Source organism: Camelus ferus, chromosome 9 (assembly GCF_009834535.1).
Source record: "Camelus ferus isolate YT-003-E chromosome 9, BCGSAC_Cfer_1.0, whole genome shotgun sequence".
NCBI lineage: Eukaryota > Metazoa > Chordata > Mammalia > Artiodactyla > Camelidae > Camelus > Camelus ferus.
This window is the reverse complement of record NC_045704.1, coordinates 29590228-29605633: the sequence shown is the minus strand read 5'-3', so window position 1 is coordinate 29605633 and position 15406 is coordinate 29590228. Positions and strand designations below refer to the sequence as shown.

At 37.2% G+C, this 15406-nt stretch overlaps 1 protein-coding gene across 1 annotated transcript in view; it reads left to right on the top strand.

Moving 5' to 3' along the window:
- Positions 1-15406, top strand: part of N4BP1 (NEDD4 binding protein 1) — a 46713-nt gene that overhangs the window by 19147 nt on the left and 12160 nt on the right. The window contains exons 2-3 of the mRNA XM_032486260.1: positions 5501-7191; positions 14242-14372. Of these exons, the coding sequence (XP_032342151.1) occupies positions 5501-7191; positions 14242-14372 (1822 nt within the window). The remainder of the gene's footprint in view (positions 1-5500; positions 7192-14241; positions 14373-15406) is intronic.

The window sequence follows — 15406 nt, the reverse complement described above, 5'->3', positions numbered from 1 at the left end:
GGGTAAGAAGTCTCTCCCCAGGTCTGAAAGGCCTCCCAAAATGTCAAAACATCATAAAATGTAGAAAATAAAAAACATGAATAGTATGGGTGGTAAGGTTTGTACATTTCCTCTTGAAATGACAGACTGTTGATTGTAAATGGACTGTGAAAATTAAGTTATGTGTATTTTAATTGATAGCGTGACTACTTTAAAAACTATATAAAGAGATGCAATAAAAATGCAATACATAAATTGTAATACTTTAAAATGTTTGTATAACACAAGAAGGTGAGAGAGGAGAAAAAGGAATTAAAAATAGGTAACACGCAGAAAACAAATTAATGGTAAACTTAAATCCAGATTTACCAAGAATTTCATTTAAAATTAAATAGTCTGAACACACCCATTTAAAAGAGATTGTCAGAATGGATTTTTAAAACAGCCAAACTATATAGTGTCTTTAAGAAACTTATTTCAAATACAATGATATAAGTAAGTTAAAATGAAAAAGAGGGGAAAACATACTATGTAAACATTTATCAAAAGAAAGCTGGAGTGGCAATATTACCATCAGACAAAACGGTCTCCAGAGCGAATAGAAGGACAGTTCACCCAGAAGACATAACAATGCGAAATGTGTATATTCCTAACCACAGAGCTGCAAAATAGATGAAACAAAAACTGGCAGAACTGAAGGGAGAAACTGACAAACCCACAATTATAGTTGGAGACTTCAGCATGCTTTTCTCAACAATTAATTGACCCATTAGACGGAAAATCAGCAAGGATTTAGGAGAGCTCAGCACCATCAACCATCCAGGTTCTGATAGATGTTTATAGAACACTCTGCCCAATGACAGCAGAATATACACATTCCTTTCAAGTGCACACAGAACATATATCAAGATAGACCATAACCTGGGCATAAAACAAATCTCAACAAATTTGAAAGATCTGAAAGCATACAGAATGTGTTCTGACCACAAAGGAATCAGACTAGAAATCAGTAACAGAAAGATAACAAGAAAATCTCTTCCAAAATACTTGGAAACTCAGCAATGCACTTCTGAATATTGAATAATTTGAAGAGAAATTTTGAAAATGCATTGAACTGAATGAAAATGAAAATGCTGCATATCAAAATTTGTGAGCTGTAGCTAAAGCAGTGCTGAAAGAGAAATTTATAACATACTGCATTAGAAAAGGAGACAAGTCTCAAATCAATGATCTAAGCTTTCACTTACAGGAACTAGAAAAAGATTCTCATAAAAGATATCACTGGGTCGTCCAGGTTGTTTCACTAGAGAAGTCTATAAAGTGTTTTTAAACGAATTAACACCAATTCTACACAATCTCTTCTAGAAAATACAGAAGAGAACACTTCTTTACTCATTTGTAATCAGTATTTCCCCAGTGGTAAAACCAGACAAATGCAACACAAAAAAAGTAAAACTGCACACCAGGGTCCATCGTGATTATAGATGCAAAAATTCTTAAAATATAGCAAATAGAATCTATCAGTATATAAAAGAATTCGGCATTATGGCCAAGTGGTGATTATTCCAGGGATACAAGACTGGTTCAATATTGAAAAATCAGTCAATACTATCATACTAACAGGCTGAAGAAGTAAAATCATGAAATTATATCAGTTGATACGGTAAAGCATTTAACAAGTTTTAACACCATGTTCATGCTCCTAGAAAAGTAGGGATATAGGGTAACTTCCTTAACGTGAACAGAATATCTAAAAAAAAAAAACTCTAACTTCATGGTGAAAAACAATGTTTTCTCCATAGATTGTGAACAAAGCAAGCATATCAGCTCTCACCACTCCTCTTCAGCACAATGTTGGAAGTTCTAGCAAGTGCAAAAAGGCAAGAAAAATAAAATATATATAAATCAGGGGGAAAAATTGTGAGTGATATAATTGTCTGTATAGAAAATCCCAGGGAATCTAGAAGAAAAAAATCCTAGAATTAGAAAGAAGTTCGGCAGGATCACAGGATATATGATCAATATACAAAATACCAATTGTATTTCTGTTTATTAGCAATGAGCACATAGAAACCAAAATTAAAATATAGTGCCATGTTCAGGTGCTCAAAAAAATGAAATACTTGGGTGTAAATCTCACAAAGCCTGTGTACGACTTATGTGCTCAAAACTATAAAACAGTGATGAAAGAAAGCAAAAATCTAGAGAAAGGGAGAGACATACCATGCTCATGCATCAGAAGAGTCAGCAGATGTCAGTTATCCTCAAACCAAAGTGCAAGTTTAACATAATTGCTAAATACAAGTATTCTAGAAATGTATATGGAAAGACAAAGACACTGGAATAGCTAAGAACAATTTTTAAAGCAATAAAGTAGAAGTAATCACTATTCAATTTCAAGACATTACATAATTACAACAGTCAAGACTGTGTGGTATTGATGAAGGGATTGATTTGTAAGTCAGTGGAACAGAATAGGGAACCCAGGAATGGCCGCACACAAGTATGGCCAACTGATTTTTGACAAGCACGCAAAAGCAACTCAATAGAGAAAAGATAATCTTTTCAGGAAATGATGCTAGAGCAATTAGATATCCATAGGTAAAAAACATGAACCTCATACTAAACCTTACATTTGGTACAAAAATCAACTCAAAATGGATTATAGATTTAAACATAAAACTTTTAGATAATAACATAGGCAGGATCTTAGGAATCTAGAGGGCTTGGTGAAGAAAAAAACAATAAATGAGCTTCCTTAAAATTAAAAACTTTTTCTGTCACAAAAAGACCATGTTAAGAGGATGAAAAGACAGAGTACAGACTAGAAGAAAATATTTGCAAGCCGCATATCTGACAAAGGATTCATGTCTAGAATACATAAAGAACTCTCAAAACTCAACAGTAAAAACCACACAATCCAATTAGAAAATGGACCCAAAAAATGAGCACTTCACCAGACAGGGAATATAGATGGTAAATAGAACATGCAGAGATGTTCAACATCAGTTGCCATTAGGGAAATACAAACAAAGACCATGATGAGATATACTACACTCTTACTAGGATTTCTAAAATAAAAAATAGTGACAGTACCAAGTACTGGCAAGGATGGGGAGAAACTGGATCTCTCATACAGTGCTAGTGGGAATGTGAAATGGTATACCCATTCTGGAACATAGTTTGGCAGTTCCTAGAAAAACTAAACATGTTTTTACCACACCACCCAGCAATTGACTCCTGAGCCTTTATCCCAGAAATATGAAAATACAGGTCCACATAAAACCCTGTATGTGATTGTTCATAGCAGCTTTATTTGTAATAGCCTCCAAACAGGAACAATCAAAATGTTCCTCAGTAGACAGATGATTTAAAAACTGTAGTTCGTCCATGTCATGAAATAGGACTCAGTGGTAACAAGGAATGAACTATTGATACGTGCAACAACTTGGATGGATTTTAAGAGCATTATGTTGAGTGAAAAAAAAAAGCCATTCTCAAAAGTGACATACTGTATAATTCTGTTTATATAAACATTCTTGAAGTTGCAAAATTATACAGATAAAAACAGCTGAGTGGTCACCAGGGGTAGAGATGGTAGGTGGAAGTGGAATAAACGTGTGACAATAAAAGGATAGCTTGAAGGAAATCTTTGTGGTGATAGAATAATTCTCTTTCTTGTTTGAAGTGGTATTTTCATGAATCTGCACATGTGATAAAATGGTGTAGAACTGTATACATACACCATATCAATGTAAATGTCCTGGATTTGATTTTATAGTATAATTATGTATGCTGTAATGATTGAAGGAAGCTGGATAAAGAGCACACAAAATTTTTATGTGCTGTCTTTGCAACTTCCTGTGAACCCTTCAAAGTAAAAATAAAAAACAACTTCAAACTACAGTCTAAATTCAGTATAAGTTCAAACAAGTGGTAGCAAAATATTGCCCATTTGGAGATCTTAAAGGATGCTGCCATCCATATTTAACACTGTTTGCACATTCAGAAAAAAAGGACAATTCCTTACAGTACTTTTTTGTTTAACACAATTACCATGTTACAAAAGTAGCTCTAGTAAACTGCTCTTTTGAAAAAAGCTCCTCTGTCCAGCACCAGTTACCTTTACTCTTTACCACCAAACCCGCAAATATTCCAGGTTTATTGAGAAGGACATAAGGAAGCAAAGAACTCATAACTGAGCATCATAGTGCTTGGGTTGAGCTTTACCCCTTTATGTTTTCCTTATATTTCTAGTGTTTTGTCTCCTCATAGGAATTTTGTAGTTCTAAATGTGTGAACAGGAGTATGCACCTACTGTGTACACAAAGCAAGTATACATAGTAAGTACAAGTTTGTAAAGCCTCATCATATCTGGTGCTGCACAGGTTGAACTTTTAAATAGCACCATTTTTGGTAACGCCATCCTAATTTTAGTTTAAAGCATATATCAGGTATTGCCAGGCTCATTTCTTACAACTGTCTGTCCAGAAGATTTTCACTGATAATTTAAGTAACAATGTTTATATTTTTTTGTAAGCATTTGTCAGACACTGTTGTCAGAACTTTACATTCATTATGTCATTGAATTTCCTCGAAACACCCGAGATTGCACTAGCCTTATCTTTCACAGTTGAAGAAACTGGGCTAAGAAGGGTTAGGTAACTTGAGCAAGGTCACAAGTTGTATGACTGGAATTTGAGCCTAGGAACAGACTCCAGTGCCCAAGTTATTAACAAGTATGTTCCACTGTTGGTGTGAGTGCTCACATGTTTACTTGATTCACACTTCTGTCTCCAGTAGCAACCTAATTGCTGAAGAACCCAGTTTCCTTTTCTTATGTGGTCAGGCCTCCTTCACTACCAGATTTCACTAGAAACTCTAGCTTTATATCTGAGAATGGCAGCACTGTTCAGCATTCTCTGGTTCTTTATATTTGGGTCTACATTTAAATAGTCTGGTCTTGAAAAGCGGACATAAAACTATATAGAATATACATTGTTCCAGCCAGCTGGAAAAAATCTTTGTTAATTTTTAAATGTCTTCGAGAAATCAGTTTGTTTTATCTGGAAACAAAGTAGCAAAGCAGAAGTCAAGGTTTGTTCTGGAGTAAATTGTTTGACTTCATTATCTTATCTCTTAATTATGTCATAGTAGTAATAAGTGACTTAGTAGCAAGCAGAGATGTGTATTCTGTATAGATGTAAATAAATCCAGTCTTGTCATTATCCACTGGGCAGCTGAGCAAACCCCTAAGATCACATTGCAAGATACACTGTTGAAAATGTTACAAATACCTTCCTTTTAGACTATGATGCAAAGTTTTCAGTTCCTCTGTAAACAATTAAGCACCTTTTATCTGCAATTTTAAGTATTTTAGTTAAAACATGGTATTTTTTCCAAAGATGTTAGCACGCTTTTGATTTTTGTGCAGCTTGATATTTGTAATTTCTTGTGTAACATAATGTGTGCTGTAAGGAGCTTTTGTAAATTGATCTAACTTCTTCTCTTCTCTTTGCAGGAATATATTAAAGGGATCTGTGAACCTGAACTGGAAGAAAGAGAATGTTACCCCAAGGCCATGCACTGCATTTTTGTTGGGGCACAGAGCCTGTTTCTCAAGAGCTTGATTCAGGATACCTGTGCCGATCTCTGCATTCTGGACATCGGTCTTCTTGGCATCAGAGGAAGTGCCGAAGCTGTGGTCATGGCTCGAAGTCACATTCAGCAGTTTGTAAAGCTCTTTGAGAATAACGAGAACCTGCCCAATAGCCAAAAAGAATCAGAAGTGAAAAGGGAATTTAAACAATTTGTTGAAGCTCATGCAGACAGTTACACAATGGACTTGTTGATTTTGCCCACTTCCTTGAAAAAAGAACTTTTGGCACTCACCCAAGGTGAGGAGAATCTGTTTGAAACAGGAGATGATGATGTTATTGAAATTAGAGATTCTCAACAAACAGAGTTTACACAGAATGCTGCCACGGGGCTGAATATTTCCAGAGATGAAATTGTTGTGCAGGAAGATGCAAGAAATAAAGCAGGGACTCCTGTTTCTGAGCTTACAAAACAAATGGACACAATCTTTTCTAGTTCACAAGATGTGCTTTTTGTTCCAATAAATGGTCTAACCCCAGATGAAGAGGCGCTTTCCAAAGACAGAGTTTGTCACAAAAGGAGATTTTCTGATTCTGAAGAAAGGCATACCAAGAAACAGTTTTCTTTGGAAAATGTTCAAGAGGGAGAACTTTTACATGATGGGAAGACATCAGCTGGAAATGTAATCATTGACCTATCTGATTCTTCCACTGATGCTGAAAACTTAAGTCCAGATATAAAAGACACTACTGAGGAAATGGAATACAACATCCTCGTAAACTTTTTCAAAACCATGGGCTACTCCCAAGAAATTGTTGAAAAGGTCATTCGGGAGTATGGGCCATCCACTGAACCATTATTGCTCTTGGAGGAAATTGAAAAAGAAAATAAAAGATGCCAGGAAAACAGAGAATATTCACCTGGTACAATGTATCCAGAGACCAGTAAAACCAAAAATAAAAGTGTTTGTAACAGCATAAATGAGCTTACAATGGATTCCACTCCAAAGAAAACACAAACTCACACACAGCAAAACATGGTAGAAAAATTTTCTCAGTTACCATTCAAAGAAGCAAAACCGTGTACCTCAAATTGCAAAATTAATACTTTCAAATCAGTGACAGTAGAACAGAAACAAGAAATCTGGAGTTCAAACCAGAACTACATTTGTAACATAGACGTTGAAACTGATGGCCTTTTACCCTCTGTTGCCCCTTCAAGTCCCAAAGAAGTTGTCAGTTTTGTTTCAAGAGGAGCTTCAAGTCACCAGCCCAGAATTCCCATTTTTCCTGAAAATGGTTTGCAGCAGAAAGTGGAACCCTTGCTCCCAAATAATATGAAGTCTGCCTGTGAAAACTGTCCGGGATGTTGTAGCTCTCCTCAGTCTAAGCCAAATTGTCCACCCCTCTCTCCACCGAGGCCGCTGTCCCAGCTGCTACCTTCAGTTACTGATGCAAGGTTGGCAGGACCTTCTGAGCACATTGATTCCTCCGTTACAGGGGTCCAGAGGTTTCGAGATACTCTGAAAGTGCCCTACAAGCTGGAATTAAAAAATGAACCAGGGAGAACGGATCTGAAGCACATTGTTATAGATGGGAGCAATGTTGCAATTACGTAAGTCCCTTCTTTGCAAATTATATTGTAGTTTTAAATAGGGATCTAAGTACTGTGTCAGAATTGCATGAGTTTTGTAGGAACTATCCTGTGTGTCTGTGTAGTTGATCTATAGCCTGACCTGAAAAAAAGAAAAAAACTGCTGATTAGAAAAGTTGTAGTCCATCTTCTGGTGTTGTAAACTTTACTTCACTCTGCTGAACCTATATTTCTGAGGACAAGCGATGATGGGAAAACTTGTCTTTTCACATTGCATTTCCCAGTGATAAGCAGCATAGAGACTTTTAAATCATTAGGTTCTTAATACCATGAACACCATTAGTTTCTGAATACGAGGATGAAGCTTAAGGCAAAAAAGTGATTTTTTCTTATGATACAGTATGCCAGGTCTTTAGCCGAGAGCTCGCAGTGATAATAGGTGTGATGTACTTCTGTTATACGGTTGTTGATAGAATGGTAGCAATTTCCTTTCTAGGGATAGTCTTCAGATTGAGCTTCTTTATGGGTCTCTGCTCTTACTAAAAGTTTGTATGTTTGTTTTTAGTGAAAGAGTTAAATGATTATTTCTATTTAGCTTGTCTTGGAACCCTCTTAGGATTCTGATTTTATACTTCCAGGATGGGATTGGATTTCTTCTGTCAAGTGGTAGTTTGATACAGTGACTAGGAGAGTGTGGGGGTCAGAGTCAGAGTCTCCGCCCCACCCTGGACCAGCTGTTTGACCTCAGGCAGGTTTCTGCCTACTAAATTTGACTTGCTGCAGACCGTTTCCTTTTGCCCTGTCCTAAAGGACATCTTAATCATGCCATTTCTACAACTGCTAGGTAAAGTCTTCAGTTTTCAGAACCAGTCACTGACCCAGCCATTGATTTTGAAGACATCTTCAAAGTCTAACATTTTAAGTATCTGCAATTCAAGAAAAGAGGCACCTGGACTTGGAATGAAGAAGTTGAAATACAGTTGACCCTTTAATGACACAGGGGTTAGGGGGCACCGACCATCTGCACAGTCAAAAATCCGTGTGTAACTTTATGGTCGGCCTTCCTTAAAGCTGTTCTATGTCCTTGGATCATAGTAGTATTTACTATTGAAAAAATTCCATGTTTAAGTGGACCCTCGAAGTTCAAACCTGTTGTTCAAGGGTCATCTGTACTTTTCTGAATTGCTGAATATTTATGTAACTTCTTTCCTAGGAGTTCTAAAAGATCAGTTAATCCCCTGATTTTTCAGGAATATTTGATAAAATTGAAAATTAAATTTTATTATTAAAATATGTGTTTATTATATATTATTTATTTTTTGTTTTGTTAATTTTTTATTAGAATTTTCAAACAAATTCACAAGAAGATAATGTGAGTTCCATGTTGGGTTCATTTGGGATTCCCATATGCCTGCCATCTTACAGTAGTTATCAACTCATGGCCTGTCTCGTTTCATCATTTCTAACATTGTTTCATCTATACCAGCACCTGCTGCCTTTCACCCATATTATTTTGAAGGAATTCTCAAATATATCATTTCCATCTATAAACAATTTAGTATCTATTTTTTTTAAGTATAAAGATTCTTTTTTTTTTTTAATGGTGCTGTACTTTGCTATCAAAAAAAGGAGGGGGGAGGGTAGAAATGCCAGCATTTTACATGCTAAAGTTTGAATGTAGGCAGTAAAAATACGTAATATCCTTGTTTTTATTTCCAAATAATACTGTTTATTGTCATTTCACTTTGTTTTCTGGCAGTTCTTTTGGGGGAAACCCAGCAAATGCCCACAGCTGCATAGCATTATCTAAGTAAAAATGTAAAGGGCAATTTCAGTCACCCACAGTCCAAGCCCCACAGCAGTTCCTCATTGTTACAATTTCTTCAGCCAAATGATGATATAAAATTTAGGTCATGACTGTGAGTAATATTAATCCTTTTTCATTTTTCTGTATGTGGAAAGATTTCCCAAATTGGTGTTCAAAGACTAAGAAATGCAAATTAAGACAAAATGAGCAGTGATAATGACAGTTTTTAAAAACTTTTTTGTAGTAACTAGTATATTTCTCAAAGGGGTCACTATTGGAATTTAGAATGGCACTGTCTATCCAGGACAGGATGTTTTGCATATCTGGTCCCTCCCACTTTGTCCATAATGCCCCCCAGCTATTGTGACACCCCAAAACACTGCCACGTATTTCCTAACATTCTTTAGTACTGTACCATTTCTTTTGAAAGCCACTGAGTTAGTGCACTAAGGGAAACCACAAGCTGTCTTTCATTAATTGTTTTGAAAACTGATTTGAGAGAAGATTTCAATTTTTTTTAATTCACAGTTATCTCAGTTTAAAAGCAACTCTTTTACAAAGGATGTGTTATCCTAAGAAGACAAACTTATACTTTATTTGATGTAGATTGATCTGAAAATATCAGTAATCAAAATTAACTCTTATTCTGGGGAGAAACTGTTTAATGGGTACAGGGTTTTATTTTGTAGTGATGGAAATGCTTTAGAACAAGAAATAAGTGGTAATTGCACAATGTTGTGAATGTACTAACTGCCACTGAATTTTTCACTTTAAAATGATTATCTTTGTGAATTTCACCTTAATTTTTTTTAGAAGTCTGGAAAAAAATTAATTCTTATTCTGAATCAGTTGCTTCAGTATTAAATGTGAATTATAAACCATAAATTCCATAAAGGAAGTGATTCGTGTCTGTTCTGTTCACTGAACTACCCCTAAGGTCCATGGTGCCTGGCACATAGTAGCCACTCAGTAACCATTTGTTGAATGAATGAATGAATGAATGAATGAAAGACTTAAAAAAGTTTAGGATTGTTTAAATGACTCTTCACCACCCATTTGTAACTTGCTATTCCAATGGCTATTTCAGCAATTAATTTAGATTAAATTTCAATGACTATTTGGAATCTTAAAGCTGAAACACCCTTTATGTGTTAGGTACTGTACTTTACCTTTTAAAACGTAATCTTCACACCAATTTTGTGAGGTAAAAATTATCTGTAATGTACATAACATGAAATGGCTTAAAAGTCTCGCCCAAGATTATGTGGATATGATGTTTGGGCTCATGATATCTCTCTCTCCAGAGCCATCGTACACCCTCCTCCTCCCACAGAAGTTGAGGTTGAATTTTTAGGTCTTGGCAACATCAGATACATAAGTCTTAGGCACTGCTCAGGAGACCTCACTAATTTGATCCAGCTAGTTGGGGAAGTAGTTAAAGAGGAAATTTGAGTCCTTAAGCAATAGGTTTGAACCCCACCCTAAAGCACCTCAGGCCCACTCATCCCTGGGTCTCTACAAAACCTTTGTTTATTTGCCTATCCAGAATAATGTCTGCAGTTTATAACACACCGTGAGAAATTCTGAAATACCCTACTTAATACTGCTGATTATGCATATCTCTACTTGGTTTTTCCCCTTTGTCACCATGAATGAGTCAAACGATGAGTAAATGGAAATTGTTTGCGGTGTATGGTAGGCATCACCGTGGTGGTCAGATAACACTCAGTCTCTGTCAGTCTGAAACTTCATCATAAGAGCACCTGACTTATCTGGATAGATAATTTTCCATGTAGATGAGGTTTGCCCCTTCACTTGACAGAACTATATATTTTAACCATTTTTCATGCTGGTCTTTATCAGGGTTCCATGGCTACTTTATTAAGTGGAAGCTATAGAAAGAAATTACACTTTCCTGGGTAACTCAGAAAGGGTTTTTCACTGTTTCCCCACACTGCCTTTTCCGGTTCTATGACCGCCATGAGTTTTTATCAGGTATTTATTACCCATCTCCTCTCTCTCCTTTGGACCCTCTTCTTTCTAGTTGACTGTCTGCTACGGTGTGGAAAGCAACCAGATGACATAAGTTGTTTCCAAATGTATGGAAGCAGGAGTTTAAATCTCTCTGGAGAGCCTGCACAGCTGGCTTTTCAGGCTTACTGTCTCTTAATTCTGCATTTGGGGCTGGAAGCCCCAGAGCTCTGGCCTTCTCAGAGGTAGAGAGGTGTTACTGTGTGTAGACCCTTTGTCCTTGAGTCAAAAAAGACAGTTGGTCTGGGTTTACCTGTCAGCAAGTTACTCTGATTTGATTGCAGAGAGTCTAGGAGACAGTGATTTAAGCACATTTTCTGCCTGGTCAGGATGTGAGAGTAAAAGTAGGAAGGGTCAGGGACCCTCATTATTTTGAGATCAATAATTTGGCTCTACTTGATGTTTTTTTCTGTTGTTTTGTTTTTTGGATTAGTCCGTATGTTCTCCACCAGAATTTTGAACTGTTACTTATTCCTAAAACAGCTCTAGAGGTTTTCCAAGGTATCAAAAATGGTTTGATCTCATCCATGAGGATAACTAACACTTTGGAAATTTGTTTAGAGCTAATGTTTCTAGAAACTCTACTTTCCCCCTCTAAGCTTGGGAGGGGTCCAGGGTAGCTGAATTTTTGTCTTCTGTCATTTCCCTCCTTTTCCTTAGTGACCCAGTGTACTAGAACGGGGGACTTTATTTCCATTCAGGTTCTACTGTCACCATCAACAGAAGCATTTAAGGAAAAGAGGGAAAAGAGTTTGTACACATTTGTGAATGATGAATAAGCCAGGAAAGCACTTTATAAGCTTTTTACTGCATTCCTCTCAAGGGTTATTTTTTTCAGGACTTAACATACTTAACATAAAAACTTTGTTCTGAGAATCAGCAGGCAGATGTAGTTTGGATTTTCATGTTTGGGCTATGGTTGCCTTTAACTCTAGTTCTGCCCTTACTTTTAAGCAGTTAAAATGATTTTTATTCTTTTTAGAGATTTTTTTTAAAAGACCCCTATACAAAAACTCCCCCACCCAGCCTTTTATTCCAGTAACAGATGTCATGTTGCTACATTCTTACCATATTTGAATGCTGTTAGGTAAACAGACCACTACTAAGTTATTTCATCAAGAATGGGTTTGTTTATTTGTTTACATACGTTTTCTAGGGTATAACTGATGCCTGTGCATTCTTATTTATGGTGCACTGAGAAGGGAGTGGACTTTAGCCTCTAAAAGGAGGTATCTCTGAGCCACTCTTCTGGGTGTTAGATGCTTACTGCAGGTCCGGCCCATTCCTGCTCCATGATAATTTGGGTTTAGTTGGGGACAGTACCACTGTGGAGTAGTTGAAAAGACACTGGTCCAGGAGTGAGGGAGCATCAGCCTAATCCCAGCTCATCCACTCCCTGGCAGTGCACGCTGGGCAGGTGGCTCTGGCTCTCATGAGGCGTTTCACTCTTTTTATCCCTAAAGGAATCTGAGTCCATTCCTAAGTTCTGTGATTCTGGTGCACAGTACAAGATAGCAAGTTAGAGAGAAAGAAGAGGGATGATTGAGGGCCTGTGTCTAGAGACAGCTTCACAGAAGACAGACTGGGTGGGGCTTGCGGGCATTTGGGGAGGAGGTGTAAGAAATAAGAAAAAGCTCATAGCCCAGGAAGAGTCAGATGGCAAAGCTCCTGGCCAAACCTGAGAGTGTGATGACGGCTGGAGGTGGAAGTAGAAGGTTCACTTTGGCCAGATCCCATCTGACTAGTCAAGTGTGGAGGGAACCTCGAAGCCAGACACTGGATTTGTCTAGAAAGATAGTGCTGTTGAAGGCTCTGAGCACAATCAGAGACCTCGTGGCTGCATTTCAGGTTCAGTCTGCCTGCAGGATGGGTTAGAATTAGCAGTGCCTGGGGGTGACTTGTGTCCTTCTGTGCCTGAGGAGGCAGAACTCCAAGTGAAAGAACTCTCCACCAAGTGGTTTTGACATGTGAGAAGACAGGACTGAAGATACAGAATTTACTGTTACTGAGTCATAGATGATCACTGAGGTGGTGAAGACAGATTATGCTAATCTAAATAAACTGTTATTAAATAACATCACGAGGATTTTCTTTTTTCTTTCTAGTACTCATGGGTAGACAAGTGGATTACCACCTGCAAAATTTCAAACTTTTTTTTAAAACTTCTACTTTTATTTAACTGCTTGAGAGTAAAATTTAAATATTTTCTTTGTTTCTTTTGAAATTTGTTACTGGGTTTTCAGATGGGGGACAGTTTTTAATCCTCTATACCGGGACTTACAAATTGGGGGCCAGATCTGGCCACCACCTGTTTTTGTAAACAAGGAACACAGCTTCACCCCTTCATTTACAGTTGACAGTCGCATGGTGCAGCAGACACCATGTTTGGCCTTTTACAGGAAAAGTGTACTCACTCGTATTCTATACTGTCTCTTGTGTTTTTGTTTTTGTTTTTTTTTGGGGGGGGGAGGGTAATTAGGTTTATTTACTTATTTAATTCTTAGTGGAGGTACTGGAGATTGAACCCAGGACCTCTTGCTTGCTAAGCAGACACTCTACCACTATATACCTTCCCCCCTTAGTCTTATTTGCTTACAGCCCCCCCCCCCACACTTTATGCTTCCTTCAACAAAATCACTTACTGTGGCCCCCAGGTAGCTTCGTGAATCTTGCTCTCAACTTGTTTCCTGGAAGCTGTAAACTGAGTAGATGTCACAGTTCTCCAGAAAGGGGATGGAGCCCCTCTGGAACCAGACACATTTGAAGCCTTTGGAAGTTGTCATTGGAATAGTCAAGACTGTAGCTACTTCTGCTTCAGCAACGTATTCCTTGACAACAGTCATCACAGATTCTTAGAGGCCAGTGACCATGCAGGACTCTCTAGAATGGGCTCTTTATCTAAAGACAAATATAAAAGGTACAATAAACAAGTATTGCCCTGAAGCTCAAACTGCTATCTACCACAAAAGCACACTCAATTAAATCAGCTGAACAAAACTACAGTAAAAAACAGAAAGCTGTTAAGAATCACATCTCCTGTCATGTGTTCTCTCTTGGCTTTGCAGAGCAGCTGACTATGCAACTTAATGTCAAAAAAAAGTAAATATTAAAGGAAATTTTGTTCTAATTGTTTTTGTTGTATATGGATTTTACCTTTTCATTTTTTCGTGGTGAAACTTAGCACACTTTAAACATGCTTTAAACTGAAATAAATTTTACTTATTTTCATACAGCCACGGTCTGAAAAAGTTCTTTTCTTGTCGTGGAATTGCAATTGCGGTTGAATATTTTTGGAAGCTTGGTAACAGAAACATCACTGTATTTGTCCCACAGTGGAGAACAAGGCGTGATCCTAATGTTACAGGTGAGACAAACTGATTTTTCCAGATTTCTAATTAGGTATTTAATGAGTTGCCTTATAATCACAACACACACCATCTAGAATAGAGCCATGTGCCATAGGCAGTAGGTTTAAAATCAAACTGTAAATTCACTGCACCCAGTGAAAAAAACATAGTTGAGTTACAGCATAAGAAATACTTGGCGGGGGTGGGGAGGATGTTTATATAGAAAGTTATATAAGATTTCATTATATATCACAAAAAATTTTCTTTGACTTCCTAAAAACTAGATTAAATGTGTCATTGTATTAGGCTGGGTTTCTTCTTTAAATAGTATTTTTGAAAATGGCCATTTGCTAAGTTTGGAACCCTCAAGTATAAAGTCTTTTTTAACAGTCTGTTTAATAGCTTAATATAAGTCATTATGGTTGTTGTATGGTACTGCATGGTTGACCTACAGGCCACACACAAAAGGTTTGAACTTACTATGGATCCTTAAATATTTCTGAGCAACTTAAAGTTTTTTGTTCTTAGGTCATAATCGGAAGACCAGTGAAAGGGCTGTGCCAGGCAGCTTAACACATCAGAGTACCTAGAAATAAAACATAGATTGAGAGGAGGAAGGGTGAGGACAGGACTCATCCAACTCATCAACAGGAAGTAAAACTTAGTCACTGTTGAAGTGAAAATGGTAAAACCACATTTACCAAGTATCCCAGCTTCCCTCGCTTTGGGGAATGTCTTTGTCCTAACAGAAGGTATTTGAGAAATGTGGCAGATCCACTCATCTCATAGTTATTTTTGAATAGGATCCCTGAAAGAGTCTTGTCAGCCTTATGTGCTGTGCATTTCTAGAACAATAAAAACACTGTGTTTGGGCATTTTAGCTTAAGTCAGTGGTGAGTACCATTGAAGGAAATGCAGGTGTGGGAATCTTAGACCCTGAGCTTTTAGCTTTTTTGCCCATTACTCATTTGTGGCTTTGGCCTTTATCCTCTGTCACAACCCACTCCCATGAATATCAGTAAATGTTTGTACAGATAACCGAGAGAGAGGT